This window comes from Carettochelys insculpta, chromosome 4, assembly GCF_033958435.1.
Source record: "Carettochelys insculpta isolate YL-2023 chromosome 4, ASM3395843v1, whole genome shotgun sequence".
Classification (NCBI taxonomy): domain Eukaryota; kingdom Metazoa; phylum Chordata; order Testudines; family Carettochelyidae; genus Carettochelys; species Carettochelys insculpta.
Genome location: NC_134140.1, coordinates 121,230,512 through 121,252,947, shown reverse-complemented (window position 1 = coordinate 121,252,947; position 22,436 = coordinate 121,230,512). Strand labels below are relative to the sequence as shown.

The following is a 22,436-nucleotide window of genomic DNA, read 5'->3' as shown; positions in this document are numbered from 1 at the left end:
TTTGGATAAAACGAGGGTAGAACAATAGGTTCGTTGATGTGAAACTCGGAGGAAACTTTGGGAACAAAGGCTGGATGCAGCCGTATGGTTACCGCCTCCTTGGAAAAAACAGTGCAGGGTGGCGTTGCCATGACTGCCGCGAGCTCGCTCACCCTACGAGCTGACGTAATTGCAAGAAGAAAGGTCGTCTTTATTGTAAGGAGGCGGAGGGGAACCGTGGCCAAGGGCTCGAACGGTGGTCCCATGAGTGTGGTAAGCACCAGGTCCAAGTTCCACGAAGGTGGAATCGGTTTCCGAGGGGGGTAGAGGTTTACCAACCCTTTGAGGAACCTGGTAACCATAGGGTGGGCGAACACAGTGTGCCCTTCCTCCTCATGTCTGAACGCCGAGATGGCGGCGAGGTGGACCTTTAACGAGGATAGTGAGAGTCCTCCTCTCTTGAGGTCCAGTAAATACTGTAGAATTGTAGGTATAGGCACCGAAAGGGGGGCCAGTTGTTTGGTAGAACACCAGGCCGTAAAGCGAGTTCATTTTTGTTTGTAGGTCTTCCTAGTGGAAGTCCTCCTGCTACTTTCTAGGACTTGCTGTACTTCCACTGTGCATGTGCGCTCTAGGGAGCTGAGCCATGGATTAGCCACGCTTGCAGTCGCAGGCTTTGGGGGTGCGGATGCACTATGGACCCCTGGGCTTGCGTGAGCAGATCCGGCGCCACCGGAAGAGGCATCGGTGGACGGTCCGACATGCACAGGAGTAGGGGGAACCATTGTTGGCGATCCCACGTTGGGACTATCAGGATCATCCGGGCCCTTTCCCTCCTGGCTTTTTGCAAAAAAACTTTGTGGATCAGCACTGTGGGAGGAAACGCGTAAAGCAGGGGGCCCCCCCACTGGATCGCGAACGCGTCCCCCAGGGACCCCCAGCCCAGTCCTGCTCTGGAGCAGAACCGTGGGCACTGCTTGTTGTGCTGAGTGGCAAACAGATCTATTTGGGGAAACCCCCATGCGTGGAAAATCGGCCGTAGCAGATCGAGACGAATCTGCCACTCGTGTGTGAGCGCAAAACGCCTGCTCAGCTGGTCTGCCTTCACGTTGTGCGCACCCAGCAAGTATGAGGCTTTCAAGATTATATCGTGGGCGATGCACCAGTTCCATAAGCGGATAGTTTCCGCGCATAAGGCACGGGATCGAGCTCCTCCTTGCCTGTTTATATAAAACATGGTGGAGGTATTGTCTGTACTGATCCCGACGACTTTGCCTTGTATGTGGTCTCGAAAGTGTTTGCAGGCGTTGAACACTGCTCTGAGCTCCAGTACACTGATGTGTAGTGACTGTTCCGTGGGTGACCACAGTCCTTGAGTCACCTCTTCGCCCATGTGCGCTCCCCACCCTATGAGGGAGGCATCTGTGGTGAGGAAAACCGAGATTTGCGGCTGATGGAAGGGTACCCCTGTTAGCAGGTTCCTGGGGTTTACCCACCATTGCAGGGATTTGCGCACCCCGGGTGTGGGCGACACCGCCCTGTGAACGGTGTGTACTGCCGGTTTGTATACACTGGCCAGCCAGTGCTGCATGCTGCGCATGTGCAACCTGGCGTTTTGTACCACAAACGTCGCCGCTGCCATGTGGCCCAGCAGCTGCAAGCACGTCAAGACCGGCACCGTAGGGCTGAAGGTGATGACTTGCACGAGGGAACCGATGGCTCGAAAGCGAGCCTCTGGTAGGTATACTCTCGCCGTGATCGAGTTTATGCGAGCCCCTATGAACTCTATGTCCTGTGTGGGGTCTATTTTTGATTTTGCCAGATTGATAACCAGGCCAAGTGAGGAGAACGTGTTTGCTGTGACGCGTATCATGCGGAGAACCTCCCCCTTCGAGGCCCCTTTGAGCAGGCAGTCGTCCAGATACGGGAAAATAAATACCCCCTGTCTGTGCAGGTAGGCTGACACCACCGCCAAGGTCTTGGTGAAGACTCTGGGGGCCGAGGAGAGGCCAAACGGTAGGACTTTGTATTGGAAGTGTTCGTTGCCTACCATGAAACGGAGAAATCGCCGGTGAGCCGGATGGATGGTTATGTGGAAGTACGCGTCTTGTAAATCGAGGGCTGCGAACCAATCTCCATCGTCCAGTGCTGTAAGGATGGAGGCAATCGTGATCATCTGAAAACGTTGTTTGCGCAGATACCTGTTGAGGCCGCGAAGGTCTAAGATGGGCCTCCAGCCTCCTGTCTTTTTCTCCGTTAGGAAATACCGGGAGTAAAACCCTTTTCCTTGCAGTTGCTCTGGCACCCTTTCCACCGCCCCTATGAGCACGAGATGGGCCACCTCCTGCCTGAGCCTGGCTACATGGGAGGCCTCCTGGAGGTGGGGCTTGGGCGGAGGTCGCGATGGTGGGAGCGACTGGAAGGGGATGGCGTACCCCGTGGCTATGATCTCCAGCACCCATTTGTCTGTGGTGATCCTTTGCCACTGGTCGTAGAATGGTCGGAGGCGATGGTGAAATAGCCGCTTCGGATGACCTTGTGCGATGGTAGTGATGGCGCAGTCCTGGATCTGTATGTCAAACTTGTGGCCTTTGGCCCCGCCCCGAGGACGCACGGCCCTGTTGTGAACGTCGCCTGGGAGTTCTCTACTGCTGGTGCTGCTGATGCCGCCCTTGCTCGTAACCCCTGTGATACTGGGGGCGCTGTTGCTGGTACTGGTACCGCCTTTGCTGAGGGTAGTACCTTTTCTTTGTGTATGGAGGGGTGTAAATCCCCAGGGTCCTGAGTGTGGCTCTTGAATCTTTACTGGAATGAAGGACCGAGTCAGTTGATTCAGCAAACAGCTTCTGCGAGTCGAAGGGAAGGTCAACTATCTTTGCCTGCAGATCTCTCGGTATACCCGAGGTCTGGAGCCAGGACTCCTGTCGCATCACCACTGCAGTTGCTGTGGAACGTGCTGCTGTGTCCGCAACGTCCAAAGCAATCTGAACTCCCATCCTCGCAGCCGCGTAGCCTTCTTGCACTATGGCCTTGAGGACCGGCTTTTTGTCCTCTGGAAGCGAGTCCATGAGGGAGGTTAACCTAGAATAGTTGTCAAAATTATGGTTCGCCAAGTGCGCTGCGTAATTTGCCATTCGCAACGTTAAAGTAGAGGAGGAGTAGACCTTTCTACCGAACAGCTCTAGCTTCTTGGCATCTTTGTCCGTTCCCCCTGTTTTAAATTGAGATGTTTTTGATCTTTGTTGCGAGGACTCCACCACCAAGGAATTTGGCTGTGGGTGGCTAAACAGGAACTCCATGCCTTTCGCCGGCACGAAGTATTTCTTATCCGCTCTCTTTTGGACCGGCGGAATAGTTGCAGGGGTCTGCCATATGGTAGTGGCAGACTCTAAGATCGCTTCATCAAGCGGTATTGCTACTCTGGAGGAGGCCGGAGGTCTCAAATTTTTGAGGAGCTTATGGTGTTTCTCTTGCACCTCTGCTGTCTGGATGCCTTGCGTGAAGGCCACCCTCTTAAACAGCTCCTGAAACTGTTTGAGATCGTCCGTAGGATGGACGTCCCCCAGGGCCGTGGCCTCGTCCAGGGAGGAGAGCGAGGAACCGCTGGGGTACGTCTCTCTGGACCCTTCCGGTTCCTGCTGGTGATGGTGCACCCTCTCGCTGGAGGTTTGCGAGGGAAAATCTTGGGGTTCCATGACCAGTCCCCCCTGAGATGCTTGAGTCTCTGTCCCCGATCGCGATTGCCCTCGGGGGTACGAGGTAGTGTGTGGGGATCTTTCCCTAGTAGATTGCCGATGGTGTCCATGCCCCGCGTGGTAGGGACGACCATGGCAGTATAGGCACTGTTCCTGGGAAGGTGACCTCGACCATTCCCTTGGTGCGTACCCTCTGCGTCTGGGGGAGGGAGATCGTCGAGACACTGGAGAGCGCGATTTAGCATAATAGTCCAGCGGTTCAAATCCCAGGAAGGGTGAAGGTGGTGCCAGCCATGGTGAGGCTGGTTGTAAAAATGGAGAAGGCGGCTCCAGGTAGGCTAGGGGGGACCCCTGCCTTCTGGTTGGAGTCTGCAACATAAGCGGAGGGCTGTGAGAAAGCAGCTCCACAGCCCCGTCCGGAGAGGGGCTGCAATGCCTCCTCTTGTGAGCAGCCTTCCCCCTCCCTGGAGGAGGTAACTCCGCCCCCTGACGGGCGGGGGATCCTGGCCCCGTCGGCACCGTGCTAGGCACGCTCGAAGGCGGTGCCGCACGTGCGGTGTCCTTCTGCGCCTGCAGGCTACGTGCCTGCGCGCCCTGCATCGCCAGTTCCCTGGGGGTCGGTGCCGCTGTCTGCGGTGCCGCCGGTACCGGCGTTTGCTTAGCCGCCGCCCTGCCTGCGGTGCGGGGCGGCTGGCTGATTATCGGAGGCTGAGCCGTTTCCACGTGGCTCTCCGTGCCGCCGCCGATCAGCTGTTGCTGCGGCTGGGGGCTGCTTGCTCCTCCCGTCCCGCTCACTGTTGCTGCCGGCAGGGATCGGGCAGGAGAAACTTTCCTCCGTTTTTGCGCTGATGGAGTGAGGGAGGCAGCTTTCCTTTTAAGGGCCCCGGGGGGTCCCTCCTGCTGCAGCCGCTCCGGCACGTCTGGCTGGAGGGCCTTGTCAAGAAGCAGCATTTTGATCCGCATCTCCCTGTCCCTCCATGCTCTGGTTGTTAATTTAGCACAGAAGGCGCATTTCTGTGCCACATGGGACTCCCCCAGGCACCTTATGCATAGACTGTGCCCATCGGACACTGGCATCGCCTCTCGGCAGGACTCACATTTTTTAAAGCCTGGAGAGGACATTGTTGGTGAGTCTTTGAGTTTTTAAGTGGGTACTTAGCACCTTCTTTATGCTGTTTTCCCCGTCCGATGGCCTGCCTCAGCAGGAGGGCTGATGGCCCTAGCTCCTGGCCTCCGGCGCTTGTTACTGGGACTGGGCTGAGCTGTCCCTCTCGTAGCTTGTTTGTTGTTTTTTTTTTACAAAATAACAACTGGCTAACTTATAGTAGCCTAAGTAACTGAAAAACTTCAAAGAAAAAACAGATAAAGTCGTTGAATATGCTATTTGGCCTTAGCCTAGTCGGATTCCGTCTGCAGCCGACGGCGGTTAAGAGGAACTGGCGGGGACCGGATCGCGCGCATGGCCAGGAGCGCGCAAGGGAGCGGCGCGCGCCGACGCATGCGCGGTCCGGCAGAAACTGCTTGGAAGATCCGATCTGCGGCGCCGGGCGAGCCCGACACCTATTGTGGAGCACCCACGGGGACACTCGAAGAAGAAGCTCAGGCTCTACTGCATACCCCATAAATATGCTACCTGAGCCAGCTTGGGAGACAGATCTTTTCCCTCCCTGGGAACTAGACTGTGCATTTGAGTCAGAGGCTGAACTCTGGTCAAGCGGACAGCTTGGGGCAAAGCTACAAACTGAGCATCCCTCACTGAAAACATGGTTCAGAGGTTACGCTGGACCATGCCCCAGGACAGCACCATGCTGAACAGAAGAATTAAATTATCCTCAGAGAAAAATCATATCTTGGCCTCTCTACACACCTCACTGCTTGAGAGAGGCACTACTGGAAATCAAAGGGCCTGATGTAAATGAAACAGCAGCAGGTATTTTTAAACAGCGCAAAGGTAAGTTTTAAAACATCAACTGTAATTCCCCCCTCCTGTCATGTTCAGCCAAAAGTGAACTAACCTCATTATTCTGAAAATATAGTTATTGCTCAAGTTAACCAGCCACCCTTAACCAGCCACACAGCTACATGTGGCTAGTTGCTAGTGGTGCATTGGACACCATGGCACTAGCTTGTGATGTGGAATACAGACAGCTTTTGTGGGCAAGGCCTGTCATATTTTGTCATCTCCCTTAAAATCTACAACTGGTACAGCTCCACCAGTAGTTATAAATAAGGAAGTGCTGGTGCAAACAAGTCTCCAGTAGCATTTTAAGCTGCTGTGCAGCACTAAAATAACCAGTAATTAAAATGTTGGGAGCCTACTTACGCTGCCACTCCTTTGAGGGTACCTACCAGCAGAGCTGCACTAGCTGCACTGCAACTTCAAGGGGAAAAAAAGTCTAGTGCAGGTACTGCTGTAGGAATAGAAATGTTGGGTAATAAGATGGTCTGAATGCTTTTCAGCTCTTAACTCCAGTTATGCCATATCTAGCTGGCTTCTCTGGGTACACTCCTTAGAATATTTATAGATTAACAGGAAAGTGGGCAGGTTGAAAAATGAATAGCACAGTGAAGAAATAGAAGCTCTCTAAATGAGCAGCTCTCTCCCTCAAGTCACCATCCTCACAAGAGAAAAGGGGGGGAAAATAACCCCTCAATTTGCAACAGATAGCAAGAATGCAAAATTTATCAAGCTTGGGAATTAGTTCAGGGCAAAACAAAACAAAAACACCACAGGATAGACAAGTTAATCCGAGTACATGGTGAACTAAGTTGTCACATGCCCTTGCTCACTGGGCTACTAGAGGAACTCAGCGTCAAACTGCCGACATTAATAACTTTTGCTATTTTGGTAAGTAGAGGTTCCAGGGAAAGGAAAAGATGTTTTTAGAACTTCACTGTTCAGTTATGCACCCAAGAGGAAAAAACAAAGCAAACTCAATTTTGGAGGACGGGGCACAGGCTCACAGTTACCACCTTTCATTTAAAGCTATTTACCTTCCTCTGCAGCTAATTCTATAAATCTCAACCTTAAAATTTTCTTTTTTGTTTCTTTTGCCCAGAATCAAACAGCAAAAATAAAGATACGAACCTGAGAATGCCTGAAAAATACATCGTCCTTTTCATTTTCTGTGCTATTAAAAGAAAGGAAACAAAAATAAACCAGACTGCTTCCCAGCAAAAGCACACAGACACCTGCCCACTCCACTGTATCTTCTAAAAGGGATCTGAGTATGTTTGCTAGTGCTGTTATATACAGTACCTATTCTGTACAGTAAACCCTTGAGATATGCATAATCAAGTTGCACGTGTCTCGGGTTAATGTGACTGCCACCCCTGATAGGAGCGGGAAACCACTCCTGTCAGGGGTGGCAGCCATGAGTCAGGCTGCTGTCCCCAATGATAGCAAGGAAACCTGCCGCTGTCAACAGTAGCAGCCCTGCTCCTGTCAGGGACAGTAGCCTGACTCACGGCTGCCGCTCCAACAGGAAACTGCTGCTGCCAGGGGCAGCAGTCAGGAGTCAGGCTGCCACCCCTCATTGGAGCAGTTTTCTGGTCTCCAAAGTGATGGAGAGCTGGGAACCAGGCAGCAGCCTGGCTCTCTGCTCCCCTCCTATTGCACAGCCAGGAAACTAAGCAGGGCAGCTGCTGAGCTGGTCAGTTTCCCACCTCCTGCAAGATGAGGAGAGCCAGGAAACAGGCTGCAGTGTGGTTCCAGTCTCCCCTTAACTTGCATGAAAATGCAAGTTACCCAGGTGTTGCAGAAATGCAACCTCTGCGTAACCTTGAGGGTTTACTGCATTCAGAGTCACAGCACTTTAAGCTGCTAACCCGTACATGTTGCTTCCTCTTCCAATCTATTTGTGGAAAACAGAATTAAATTCTGCTGCCCTTAATCCACAGAAATTCACATCTCCCAACAAACCCCACAATCACAAATACAGCAATAGATGAAACTCACCACATTCAAGCAAAGCTGAGCGATTGGGCTCCCTGGAGGCAGGGGGTGGGAGAGGATACAGGAAAGGGGATTGAGACCCCCACACAAATTTGGGAGGTGGGGTTAGGATCATCGGCTACTTTTCTGGGTCTGGTGTATATAGGTGAAGGTGCTGGGGTTACAGCACCCATGAAAATCCTGGGGCTCTTCTCTCTACTTTCTAAGCTGTCCAACATGGCACAGGGGCCAACCCCCTTGTGGTGTACAACAGAGGGCAGAGCTGCCCTGGAGAGAGCGTCTCCTCTGTAACATCCAATGTGTGGTTCATGTGGTTAGGAAGCCCCTCTGCAACAGAGGGAAAGTTGCCCCTATGGACTATTGAGAGTCTGCTTGCACAGCAGATGAGCGTGTGCCTCCCAGGGCAGGAAGATAAACACTAACATTAGCAGCAGAGCCATGGTAACAGGGTGGGCTCAGTGCCTGAGTACACCTGCCCCGCACCAGTTTCCCTGCATATACATGGCATGGCTAGCCCACGCTGTTGCCCATTATTGGCTCTGCACAGCTAATTTTAGCATACCAGCTTGAGCAGAGCTAGCAAGCATGTGTCTATTTGCTCCAGGAAATGTGCTCCCAGCTTCTGTGCGGATGTACCCTGAAGGAAGAACAATCACGTCAGATGTGACCACTTACAAAGCAAAACAAACTATAAAAAAGTCACCTTTCAAACAAAATCTCCATGTCATCAGGTCCTTCTCTGGCTATTGGCTTTAAGGAGCTAAAGCTTTCCATACTCTGTAACACAGCAAATATTAAACACAGAAAGTTAGATAAAAATGAGCAATTCTGGTGACCATTAGAACACCATACCCAAACCAAGCACTACACAGAACAAATGAACACTCACAGGTCTAGCGTTCATACAATTACAATTTTTTTTATAAAAAGCATGCTTGCTTATTAATTTCCTACAAGAAAACACAGTTGGCACTTAAAAAAAAAAAAAAAAAGCCTTGCACCAGAAGACCTTAAAGTGTTTCAGAAAGAACACTTTTGTGAAGCTAGGATTATTGTCCCCATTTACCAGCCTGCAGAAAAAAAAAAGAAAAAGGGTAAATTTCTTAAGCTGTGGGAGAGTTGATAAACCCAGGACAACTGCCACTATCCAATCCTGTCCTTTACCCGCCAGAGCACATTCAACTCCAGAATTTTCAAGTTAAAGCAACCAAAGTAATAGAGTTGCTTCCAAACAAATGTTAATGACAAACACAGTTTGTATTTGTCTCAGGGAGAATCCTAAAGTTCCCCTTTGTTTGATTGTGTTTAAAAAAAAAAAAAGCAAAAGCTTACAAATGATCTGCTTCAGCTGTATAGACATTATTTCATGAGACACTGGTTATCCCAGCCACTGACCGTAAGTCTGTATCTCATCAGTTTCCAGGTTAAATTCTCAAAGCACAAAGAATCAGACGCACAGCACACACAGAGAAATGGAATATGCAAAGAGATAATTATAATAACGTACAAATGTCAGATTTTGCAGGAGAAACTGATGTAAAAATCTAATCCTTAATTTGAATGAAGAATGTTTCAAACCTTCCATCCACTCCAGGACAAATCACATGCACTGTACTTGTAAGCAACACATGTAGTTCACTTTCTGCCTGCTGAATATCCTTCATCTCTATAGTGGCTACAAAAACTAATATATGAGAGGGACTAGGGAAGGCAGACCTATGTGAGAAAGTACTGTATACACTTGGACATCTGCTTATTCAAAATTATTTTGCTACAGAATTTTCTTCCAAATGGAAGTTCGTTTCAAAATTGCCTATTACCAGGTAAGTTCAATGTGGTCATTTCATCCATGTTTGTACAGTTTTTCGTTTCTTTTGTTTGGATATGTCATCTTCCCTCAAGGCAGATGCCAGTTTAAATTTTAACACAGAAAAAGTAAATCAGAACAATTTATGTGCAATCCTATGCGAACATAGAGAATTCCCAAAGCACTCAGGCTTCCATCAGGTGGAACGCCCTTCTCTTTAAAACCAAGAAGTTCTATTTCTTTTGGCTACGTGATCCCATCAATATAGCCTAGTTATGCTTCAGCAATTCCTTAGGAGCCTGTTCTGATCTCAATTCTGTGCCTGGCCCATTTTTTTTATTTTATCACAGTTTAAATAAAAACAGGGCATAAGAAGTTCTAATGGTTATTATCTGGTTTTGATCAGGAGAGCTACTTGAGAGGCTCTCTCTTTGACTCGGCCTTTGCGCTCTAGGTTAGATGCCAATAAGCAGCTAAAACAAGAGTTCCAAACAATTCCCTACTAATTATAATTACTTCAAGCTTCACTGAGGGGATGGGAAAAGTGGGAAAGAGGGTGATATCTGCAGGGTCCATCATTTAGCTTAGGTCACTTGGGAAAGGGTTTATGGTAAACTGAAAAACGTCACTCATATCTGACTAAGTGTCCTCATGGGAAGACATATATCTGTTTATAATGATACAACTGGACATCAGTATTTAGACAAGTCTCGCTATGTATCCATATTACATCAAGAACAATGGGGACTACTTGATCCTGGCTGAGGTCTCTAGGCACTACTGCAATACAGACAGGAAATAAATCACATTCAGAGCAGAGTTCACTCTCCAGGCCAGCTCACACTGCAACTTTGGGTGGTAACCTCTGAGTATACGTACATGCACTGTGTGCAAGGGGAGATGCAATTCACCCTCTGTTCGAAGCAATGCCCTGTGGGCAGGCAGAGGCTGCCTCTCTGTAGCGGCATGCTATATGACATGTATTTTGGGCACTAAGACTTACACGTTCCTTAAATGGCAAGAGAACTATTCCCCCTCTTGAGAAGGGCAGCCACGGAAGGGGAATGTGCCAGAGACACAGATGTTACAGGCAGTCCTATTTTACGGTCCTTCCTTTGAGCTCTGTTAGAGCCTTGTCAATCCCAAGGTGTGCACTCAGGTAGGTATTCAGGCACTCTTGCCTTCACAAGGGCCATGGCTGGGGCCGATTCTGATTTGACAGAGCAAAGGGGCCTCATTGGAGGCATCAGTGCAATGTACTCGCACTCTCCAAAGCCAGGACATACCACAGAACTGGAAGGGACCTTGGAGAGATTGTTGAGTCCAGTCCCCTGCATTTGCAGCAGGACTTATCACCATCCCTGACCGATTTTTTTTTTTTTAATCTGACCTGCCCGAGACCTTTGCAAGGCCCCCTCAAAAGGGCTGAACTTACAGCCCTGGGTTTACAAGGCCAATGTTCTAACCACTGGGCTATCCCTCTCCCATGGCTCCAAGTATGCAGAAACTAATTCATTTTAAAGTTCATTTAAATAAACACTTCCCACATTTTGGACTGTCCCCATTCCATTCATTAACACCGTCATGAAAGCAGAAGACGAATGTACCACCAAAGAAAACGTTGTGGACTTCTTCACTAGAGAGGAGGAAGGGAGGCAACCACACCTACTGTCCCATAGGGAAGCTACTACATGTTCAGTACTTGTTGCCACAGGGCATTTGGCTCTACCCTAGCAAGTATTTTGTACCTTGTACAAGAGGACTAGTAGGTCTTTTAGGTGGGAAACGCTCCTTGTACTTTCCCCATTTCCTGAACAATGACAAAAGAACGACTTGCAAACTGGAGCCCAACGTTTAAATCTGTCTTGTACAGTAGCGCTAAGGAGAAAGAGTTTCCAAGCGTGCAGACATTAAATTTCTATTATATGTGATGCAATACTGATGATTTGTTCTAAATTTAATATGTGGAGCTTATGATTTCTCAGTCTTTTCTCCTTCTGTTTACCAATGCCTTTTCTATCTAACCCACAAAAGAACCCCACTTATTTGCTCTTTGGTATCTGTGTACATTTTAGACTGATAAATGATCATTGGTGTGTAATCTAAAATAAGGTCCATTATGTTCTGGTGGACTTAACAAAACAAACAATCCATTTATACGTGAGTGTCCATTAAGAGACTTAGAAACTCAACCACCAACAACCAGAGAAAATATTGGACAGCTGGTAAAGCTCACTCTTTTCTCAGGGTAGAGAAATGCAAGCACTGGTACTAAAAGTCTGTGACGTGCCTGCTATCATACAGCACTGAATACCTGTCTTTAGCAATGGCTCAAATTAAAATACACTTCGTCTACATCTACACTACAGCAATCGTTTAAAAGAAGTTCCTCCAGAAGAGATGTTGTGTGGGTGGGGGAGATGATCACATCCACATACAAAAAAGTGGATCGAAAGATCAATCCCGTCTTTCGATAGAGAGCATCCACACAGCCCCTGCTCTTTTGAAAGAATGGGCCAGGGACTGAAAAATCTGGCACCATAAGGACTGCTCTTTAAGATGACGACACTCTGCGGACCTTACACGTGATTTTTTTTTTTTTTTGAAAGAATCTTTCGGAAAAAGGTGCTCTCTCTCATCTGGGAGAGGAAGAGGGCTGCCAGGAAAAAGGCCACATTCTTTTGATTTCAGATTGAAAACACCACATTGTGGCCGTGTCTACATTAGCCCCCTCCTTTCAGAAGGGGCATGGTAATGAGTGAGCTGGGAAGACGATAATAAGGTGCAGCACCTCATTAGCATAACGGCAGCCACACGATTCAGAAGTACCGCTTTCGAATCAGAAAGAAAGAAAGAGGCTAGTGTGAACGTATCCTGTGTGTGTAGATGCTTTGTGGGGTGCTTTTAAATAAGGACTGACTTTTTCAGCCTTGAGGCTCTGAACTGGTAATGCAACCTGCACACCTAAGTGTGGTTTGCTGTCCCATGCAGTGGCACTTATACAGAGAAAAAGAGTGAGTCTCCTTCACAGCCTGAACGGAGAGGCAGCTGGCTTTTAGCTCAAACTGTAGAGCTCACACATTAAGCTCCAGAGATCACAGGTTCAAGTCCACCCATGCGTGGTTACAACAACACATCATTTAGTGCTTGTGCTGGCTGTAGGGGGCGGGGGGGGATATCTCTGCAATTTTTGTAGTTTGTTACTGTGAGGAAAATATCTTCTACTGGGAAGGTCAAACAGATCACAAACATGCTGTGATTCGGAACAAAAAGGCATCACAACGGTTCTTCTCTAGCAGGGGGTCATTCCACTGTGGTCACCATTTGCAGTACACTGCAAATGGGCCAATTACACTTGCAGTCAAAAGTAAAATGGAAGGACACCAAAACACTGTGCAGATTGTCACAATGAGCAGCTTTGGAACAGAGCAGGGCAAGAACCACCTGAGGTCCAAATCAAGAGAATTAGGTGGGGTTGGCTAGGCTACACTCTCAGAATACCATCATCCAGCATAGTCCGCCAAGCTCTCAAATGGAACTTGTGAGGAAAACACAAAAGAGAAAGGCCTCAGACAACATGGGGAAGATCTACCGAGATTGAAGGATGACAAAGCAGGTACTCCTGGAGTCAGCTACAAATTTTGTCCCGAGGCTGAATGAAGAGGAGGATGCTTGTAGATGACCTATGCTCCACTCCAAGTGCAAGAGTGTAAGTTGAACCCTATTTAAGGGACCAGACCAAATTAAAAAACATGGTAAGAAAACCAGAAAGTGCCACCATGGCTAAATAAAGTAAAAGAAGCAGAGACACACAAAAACACCTTCATTTAAGAAGTGCAAGTTAAATCCTAGGAGGAAAAATAGAAAGGAGTATAAACTCTAGCAACTGAAGTGTAAAAGTATAATTAGGAAGGCCAAACAAGAATCTGAAGAACAGCTAACCAAAAACTCAAAGTAACAGCAAAAATTTTTTAGTAACAGAGAGTAAGCCGTGCTAGTCTATACACTATCAAAACAAAAAGCAGTCAAGTAAAAGTGCTATTTGACTGCTTTCTGTTTCAAAAATTTTTTAGTATGTCAGAAGTAGAAAGCCTGCTTTACAACCAATGGACACCCAAGATGTTAAAGAAGCACTTTAGGATAAGTTCATTGCAGAGAAACCAAATGAATTCTTTACAACAGTCTTCACAGCTGAAGATGTTAAGGAGATTCCCAATCTGAGGCCTTCTTTTCAGGTAACAAAACTGAAGAATTTTTCCAAATTGAGGTGTCATCAGAAGAAGTTTTGGAACATACTGAAACTAAACAGGATAGTCACCAGGACTAAATGGCATTTAACCAAAAGTTGTGAAGGAAATCAAACATAAAATTGCAGATTAACTAAATTTGTATCCTTATCCTTTAAAATCAGCTTCTGTACCAAGTCAGTGGAGGATAGCTAATGTGACACCAATTTTTAAAAAGTGCTCAAGAGATTTTTCCTGATAATTACAGGCCAAAAAGTAACTTCACTGCTGAACAAACTGATTTAAAACTACAGTAACGAAGAGAACTGTCAGCCACAAATGAACATAAGGGGAGAAATCAGTGTGGTTTTTGTAATGGGAAATCATGCCTCACTATTTGAGTGGAGTTTTTTGAGGGGGACCAACAAGCATGTGGAGAAGAGGGATCCAGTAGATGTAGCATACTTAAATTTCCAGAAAGCCTTTGAAAAGCTGCCTCACTAAAGGCTCAAAGTATCTGCCATGGGATAGGAGGGTAGATCCTCTCATGGATTGATAACTGGATAAGAGATAGGAAACAAAAGGTAGGGATAAAAAGATCCCTTTTCAGAATTGAGAGATAAGTAGTGGTGTGTCTCAGGGGGTTTGTATTGGGACCAATCCTAGTCGACTTTCACAAATGATCTGGAGAAAGGTGTAAATCAGAGAGGTGGCAAATACTGCAGATGATACAAAGAAAAAGGCAGATGAAAACCAACGTTAATAAATGCAAAGCAATGTGTATTGGAAAACACAATCCAACCTATATGATGGGGCTGAATTTAGCTGTTCCCTCTCAAGAGAGATCTTTGAGTCATTGTAGATAGCTCTCTGAGGACATCAGCTCCATGTGCAGCAGCAGCTCAAAAAGCAAAGAGAAGGTTAGGAATCATTAAGAAAGGGATAGAATGCAAGATAGGAATTTTCTGTATCAACCGATCGTAAACCCACATCTTGAATACTCTGTGCAAATGTAGTCGCCTTAGCTCACAAGAAGATTGGCACCAGACAAGGTTCAGAAAAGGGTCAACAAAAATGATTAGGGGTATGGAATGGCTGCCATATGAGGAGAGATTAATATGACAGACTTTCAGCTTGGAAAAGAGAACAACTAAGGGGAGAGATGGTAGAGGTCTATAAAATCATGACTATCACAATGTAACTTAGCAGTAAATACAAAAAAGTTATTTACTCCTTCCCATAATACAAGAACTAGAGTTACCAAATTAAATTTATAGCCAGCAGGTTTATAACAAACAAAAGTAAGTATTTCTTCATATAAGGCATAGTCAACCTGTGGAACTCCTTGCTGGAGCATGTTGTGAAGGCCAAGATCATGAACAGTTTAAAAAAAAAACAACTAAACTTCATGGAGGATAGATCTATCAGTGGCTATTAGTTATCCTTAGCTTCTGTTTGTCAGGGCTGGGAATGGGCGATGGGGTGGACCACATGACAATTACGCGTTCTGTTTTTCCCCTTGGGGACATTTGGCTTTGGCCACTGCTGGAAGACAGGATACTAGGCTCGAGGGACCTTTGCTCTGACTCAGCATGTCTGTTCTTATGGTGTGAATTTGACCCCTCTGTAAATACACTGCACTTGTTAAAAAGCATAATGCTAAATTCTTCATGGCCCTATCGACATCTGTGCAAAGAGTAAGCAATTACATTTGTGTAAATGACAGCATAAAGGTACAAGGCAGTGGAACCTGAACTTGATTATGCATGGAATGCTCTTTCCCAACATGATACTGACCCTCTCTACAAGCCATGCAACGTTTGCTTACCACAGGGCTATCCTGGTTGTCGTTCAGCTCAGAAAGCTTGGTGCTGGATTTCTGCCGCTTTGGTTTATTCCTTTCTCCAATGTACCCAGAGGTGTTTTCTTGTAATTTTTCTACTTCCTGAGGCATCAGGATACCATCTTCAAGGTTTCCAAATCCAGAAGGAATGTTTTCTTTGTTGATGACCTCTCTGCAAAAGAAAAAATACATTGCAACAAACTTCTTTAAAACACGGTCTTATTGCATTTATGCTAATGGCAGGGAAATGCATTATGCTGAATGGTGCAGTTCTGCAATGGTCATGAAGCCAGCACCTGCATTTCATCCTATTGCCAAGAAACACAATAGATGCTGCAACATCCTAAAACCTATCTAGGAACTAAAAACATGTGCCTTACATCTCACATTGAAACATGGCGATCTGTACTTGGGACCTGATTCAGTGGAAAGAATGGATCAGCCCCTGAATGTGCTACTTATTTTTCATCAAGTTATGAGAGTTAACTTTCCCCAGAGACAAATGTTGGTTTTCAGCAACTAACAGCTTTCAATAATTTCTGCTATAAACTGAAAGCAGTATGTGGGCATGGCTCCCAAGCCTACTGGAACTTACCCCTTCACACAAGTTCTTGAAAGAAGAGTACACAAGGCATTTCTACTGCTTGCTCCTCCTGCACTCTTTGGGAAGTGGAAGTGACAAACAGAATGTGATGGGAATTGAAGTGTCTCAACTGTACTGCTATGATAGAGTACTGTGTGATTTGTTGTGCTGAGTAGAATTGCATTAGATTGCTTAAATAGTCCTTATCTGACACTGCAATACATGCTTGTTTTGTCTGATCAGATGTGTGCTTTCCAGAAATGTCATCTATGCTCTCACCTTTGCCATCTTGGTTAGGAAGACGATCTTCTGCAAGCTCTCCTTCTCTGCAGTGCCACTGCCCTGCCCTGCCCTGCCCTGCCCTCTTTAATGGCTATTTTTCTATTATGCGCAATAGTAGAGACACTTTCAAAAATACATGTTTCAGTGTACTTGTATTTGTGCATCAATATGTATTTCTTTCCCTCTGTTATTTTTGCTCCCTTAGGATAAAAGCACAATAGAAGGCTGGAAAGGTGGGTAACAGCTGAAAGCATCTACAGCTGTTTTGTGCAGCAAGTCTGTTTTCCATAACTTTTGTGAAATTGCTCTAGTTTGACACTGGTTTAAATAAGGTTTGGTTAGTCCTCATGAGGGAGAAAGTATTCAGATTTTTAAAAGTGCTCCAGTTATTTTCTAGGTCACAAGTCATTTCTATATTTTGTCTCTGGAAGAGGCTGACAGAATTATAAAACTCTGGATAAAGCCTATCAGAGCCACTTTGTGAAATTATTTTTAAACCACTGAGATCTGATTCAGTACATTTAGACTGCAGGTTGTGTGATGTGCAAAAAGTAAAACGATTCAGGCATTTATGCAACATTGTCCCAATTGCATGCTGCCATTGTTATGTGGCACCACAGATCTTCTCTAGATCTGTGTCCAAGACAGCCAGGGGACAAAGCCAACAAAAATAAAAAGGTTGCAAATATTAAATTTTTCATTTGCAATTTACTGTTACAGATTCAAGGACAATTCATCCCTATGAAACTATAGAAATGACCTGATTAGTCAGTGCCATTAAATTATGGCTTTTAAGTTGCTTTAAATCTGTGTCTAGGGCTTTAGGATCAATTGAGTACTGTCAAATGAGCTAGAAGCACTTACAGCATTCTCCACAATGCAACATGGAGAATAGGCAGAAAAACATGCAAACATATTTACGCGGACAAACACGTATACCAGCCCATCTGTGGCCTACTGACCTGCAAAGCCTGTCAGAAATGCTTTTACTGCACTTAAATTTCTCCGATATTTTAACATTCCATCTCTACCAAAAGCAGTGGTACATTTTCCATTGCTGACCATTTCTAAATCAAGATTTTTCTACAAGATATGCACTAGGAGTTATTTTGGGGACATTTTCTGGCCCATGTCATACACAATAGTTCCTTCTGGTCCTGGAATCTATATTCTTGAAAGTCCAGAAGCATGGATTATAATTTTTGAGCCTGGCTACGTAATGTTAGGGACTTAAATTCATATGACTTGATTTAAAAAAAAAAAAAAAAAAAAAAAAAAAAGATACTAAGGCCTCCAACCCCAGTAACTTTTGTGGGTGCTCGGTAGCCCTGAAAAGAACTGTCATTTTTATAGGAAACCTGTAACTTGTATTTAAGAGTCTAACTTGAAGCCTTCAATTGTGCAAAACACTCAGGGCCTCAATTTCAAAACGCTGGCCAAAGTCTACAGTTGTATTCAATTACTACCCTACAAAAATAAATATTTCAATTTCCCCTCACACACTCATACTCCACATTTTTGGGATGAAGCTTTCCATATATGCATTTTGCAACTGCATAGACTGTGCAAACTTCTTGCCCATTGAAAAACACTTGTAAAATATAAAGTGGGGATGGTCACATTTTTCCTTTTCAATTAAAAAAAATAGAACAAATAAAAAAAACCATATATCTGCATGTGAACACCACCTCTGTTAAGAACGCAATGATGGCACAGCACCTGCATTATATGCTGTGCATGATCAGTTGGAATACTATGCATCCTTAAGAGGCATTCTAAAAAGGTTGCTGCAGAATACGGTTTATCTTATACCCTTCTAGGCAAAATGGTTTATGTTTGATTAATAAAGGGGGCAAACACTTCTCTCACATGGCACTGTGAGATTTGAACAGAAGCTACACTTCTTTATATGAAACTAGAAATTATTCCAATTTTGCATCTCTTTTCTTATATAAAAGCATTTGATAGTATTATTTTTGTATTAGGTTACAAATGCAAAAACTGGATTTCTCCCCACCCCAGGAGTGTTATTGTTTACAGATAGATGCATACAAACAAAACCAAAACTGAACACTGCTTTTAAGCTGGCACCCTTCAGTTGTTTAAAGGCACAGTTCAGTTTTGGTTTTAATTGTATTATCACAAGGCTCTGGTTCTGCAATTCACAATTTCAAACAACTCAGTGGAGCCGGGAACAGCTGCACCAGTCAGTTGCTGTATGCTGTCAGTTCCAGAACTGTGGCCAGGGCTTTAATACTGGAGCTACTGACAGCCTTGCCTATCTAATGGTTGTGGTTACGAGTCTATCAACCAAATGCCACTTTTTTTTTTAAAAGGAAAAGAAATGATCGTACACATCTCTGGTTCGTTGGGCTTCATCCTGCTCTTTGTTATGCCTTCTTCTCTGCTTGGCGGACGCATTAGAAGAGGCGGATGATGTTCCTGACTCAGAGTCCTCAGAACTCTGCCCACCTGAGCCATGAGCATCAAAGATATGCTGTTCCACTGCTGAGCGGATCGTCTTCTCTAAATACCTGTCAAGATGAAAAATAATCAGAGGTGAGAAAAGTACCCAAAAAGTTATATGAGTAAAAGTGCCATTGTTTTCACTTCTGGGTACTTCAGTACAATAAAGATGTGACATGTGCGTGTGTACTTTTACTCAAGTAGTTTTCCAGAGGGACACCAGCTACTTGTATTTAAGTACAAACCACCCCCCACCCATTTAAAAAAAAAACACACACCAAACACACACACTTTTACTCAAGTAACTTTTTGGGTACTTCTTCCACCTCGGAAAATAAATGTCAATAAATATACAAACTTGACAGAAAATCTCTTTTTTTAAAAGTCACATTTTAAATAACCGCAGTAGTGCCAAGAACATACTTGAGGATTGTATAAGATTCATGGCTTTATAGCAGCCAAATTTTTCAGCTCAAGAAGTCTAAAATGAGATACCTAAGGAAAAAGAAGACCCTATTTTCAGAAGAGTTGAGCACTCAGCTCCCATTGCCTTCAACAGCTGCTAAATATTTATGAGTCTATTTTTATGCATATGCTTTACTGTAGCCCCCCAGTTTAACAGACCTTGACCTGATGAACATATGCGCACTATTTTGAACCAAGAATTGGAAACCGAAATGATTAGATAACCTACACTAAAACAGGATCTAAAGTCGTTTTGGATTTTAGTTTTTAAATTTACTCCCAGTTTTGGAAAGGAGAGCGAGGGGGTTGAAAGACGGATATAACATGCAGAAGACAGCAGTGGACTTCACACTGGGTGACTCATGACAGGCAAACTCAGGGCAGACTGATTCTTTTAGTTTGGATAGCTGCCATGAAAATTCTGATACTCAGGACCCTGCCTATCTGTTCACAGTTAACTGAGCAGCTAGGGAACATCTGGATGGTACAACCTGTCTGACTAACAAAATAAAGCCAACAGGTCAAATCTGACCATGCCCAGAAGGCACTGCAGTTCCTGGAGGGGACAAATCATATGAAAATGTTAGCCACTCATCACTGTCACAGGTGCTATCTTCTAGTAAGTATGAGGACCACACAGTAGGGCAATCCATTAGAAGCTTTACTCAATGTTATGTACATACACATGCATGCCCAATTCTGGAGGGTGGGTGTTCTGATCTGGAGTGCCCACCCATTCTCAGGGCAGTCTGCAGGGGAGGGACAGGTCCTGTCCTTCCCCTGCCCAGTTGGACACAAGAAGCCTCCCTTGATGGGGTGCTCCTAGGAACAAGGAGACATCAGATTTCACAAGGAAGGGCTCACTTCATAGCCTGTGATCCATTTTAAACAGCTGTGAAATTGATAGGGCCTTATGCATAATATATTGTCAAAAACAAATTCAGATGCCAAAATTTGGGACTCGAATATCAGGCAGGCAAAGACTTCAGTACAGTCAGGTTGTGTTTCTTGAAATCTCCATGTTCTGCATAACTATAAAATCTCACAGGGATGGGAAGGGAGCTATGACGCCCAGGCACTTATTTGAGAAGAAGTGGGTTATGAGATCATCTCCTAGAACTGGAAGGGACTTTGGGAGGTCATCTAATACAGTCTCTTGCCCTTTTGGGCAGAACCAAGCACCATCCCTGACATCTATTTGCCCCAATCCCTAAATGACCTCCTCAAAGACTGAGCTCACAACCTTGGGTTTAGCAGGCCAATGCTCAAACCACTAAGCTATCCCTATGATCTCTATAAACCATTTGATTTGGGGAAATTGCACTTTTTCCTTGGGCAATACTAGGCTATTACAGAAAAATAAGAGTAACAAAACATTTGTAAAAGCTTAAATAGACAACAAATAGTAGCAGCAAAACATAAAACAGAGTCACTTACTCTCCAGTAGCAGGAATGTTATTGCTGACTTGGGATACGTGGGCACTGCCGAAAGGAAAGAAAGATCTCATTACCAACATACTGTAACGGAATACGAGAGCACTGGCTTATATGCTCTCAATACCTTTTCTTAGGCTAGGTCTATACTAGGCAAGTAAGTTGATTTCAGATACACAATTCTAGCTATGGCATTTACGTAGTTAGAATCGGCTTATCAGAATTGATTTATTTCTCTAGCACAGGCCTAACCTCTGTACTCTTCTGTCAACCTCTCTTACTCCATGTGATAGCGTGCAGTATAGAGGTCCACTGCCAACCCCAGAGAGCGATTTTGCTGCATCTTTATCAGACGTGCAAAATCCAACTCCACAAGATCGACCCTGACCAGGCTGATCTTCCCAGAAGTATAGGCATACTCTTAGACACTACAGAAGCTAGCAAATTAAGAGTATGGTCCGTCAACAGGAATTCATCTCCTACAATTACATATGCACATGACCAGCTGCTGACCCTTCTGAGAATTTTGACATACTCTTAGAATGTACATTTGTGCAAGGCTAATGCACCCAGAACTGTATTGGTTCTCATTCACTACCAAGAGACTGCAGTCAGAAGGAAACTGTTTTAGCTATAGTGCATTATGATTCTTCTCCTGACTGTTCTACAGCTGTAGGTCACATTTAGTTCAATCAAAGGGAGCTCTGTTTATTTGAGTCAAGATTTCAAAGTGTGTGCATTATAAAGGGATTTACTATTTAAAACAGGCTTTAAACTTCTTATCAGGAAAAAGGCAAAATGCACTTCCTTTCCAGAGTGTCCCTCCCTTCCCCAGCTGTTTTTCATGTTCTGCGCTTCCCTTTTTAGGTTCCTGGTTCAGTATATTTCCTCTCTTCTCTGCCCTACAGACCCTCTCCAGGCTCAGGTAGAAGTAAAATAACCTAACTCTAGTTGTCACTTCTCACTTGTTCCAAGCACCGTAAAGTGAGGTACCATCCCAGACAGCCACCACTCCTCTGCTTTTCTAAATGAAAGGTCACATTAGAGTAGGCCAAACAACTTCCACCTGCTTCATTGTGCCATCAGAATGCTCAGCTTTGTAAAAAAGACTTACTCTGAAATTCTACATTTACTGTGCCTCTCTAAAAGATAGTCTGTTCTTAATGCATACCTGCAACAGCTACCCTTCATTCTTGATGATTCAGCAATGGCCTTACTACTTAAAACCAGTTTCTTTAGGTTTTTCCTCTTTAACATGCACCCACCCCACGGTAGCTTCCCAGCAGAGACCTGATGCCAGTCAAAAGACTGGCACATTCCCCCTCTTCAAATGTCAAGCACGCTGTCACTTCCCGGGTAGCAGAAGTGAGAGGGAATTGAAATGGGTATGAGGAGATAAAATAAATTAGTGTCACAAAAATCAGTTTAGCAAAGCCACGCAATAGCACATGTCTCTAGAGGTGTCCAATAGGAATTCAAAGATCGCCACACTTGTGGTTGCCATCCTTCCATATCTGCCACATTATTAATGCATCTAAATAAATGCCCTCCCACAGAGTCAGTCACCCCCACAGCCTCCCCTTCCTTCTACTTTAATGCTTCAGTTGTGCACTCTGACTTCTACCCAAGACACAGGGCCTCAGAGTCACATAGCATATACATACATATGCTGCTCTATTCCCTGTATACACGAATGTTATA

The 22,436-nt window shown here is 45.2% G+C and overlaps 1 protein-coding gene across 16 annotated transcripts in view; it reads right to left on the bottom strand.

Annotated features, from left to right (window-relative positions):
* The window catches only part of FAM13A (family with sequence similarity 13 member A), a 197,712-nt gene that overhangs the window by 50,960 nt on the left and 124,316 nt on the right, over window positions 1–22,436 (bottom strand). For 15 of the 16 annotated variants that reach the window (XM_074993622.1, XM_074993616.1, XM_074993621.1 and 12 more), the window contains 5 exons: window positions 20,739–20,783; window positions 18,725–18,904; window positions 15,491–15,677; window positions 8,333–8,406; window positions 6,763–6,805 (listed from right to left, as the gene is read on the bottom strand). In XM_074993622.1, the coding sequence (XP_074849723.1) occupies window positions 6,763–6,805; window positions 8,333–8,406; window positions 15,491–15,677; window positions 18,725–18,904; window positions 20,739–20,783 (529 nt within the window). The remainder of the gene's footprint in view (window positions 1–6,762; window positions 6,806–8,332; window positions 8,407–15,490; window positions 15,678–18,724; window positions 18,905–20,738; window positions 20,784–22,436) is intronic. The other variant, XM_074993623.1, reaches the window with a different exon arrangement.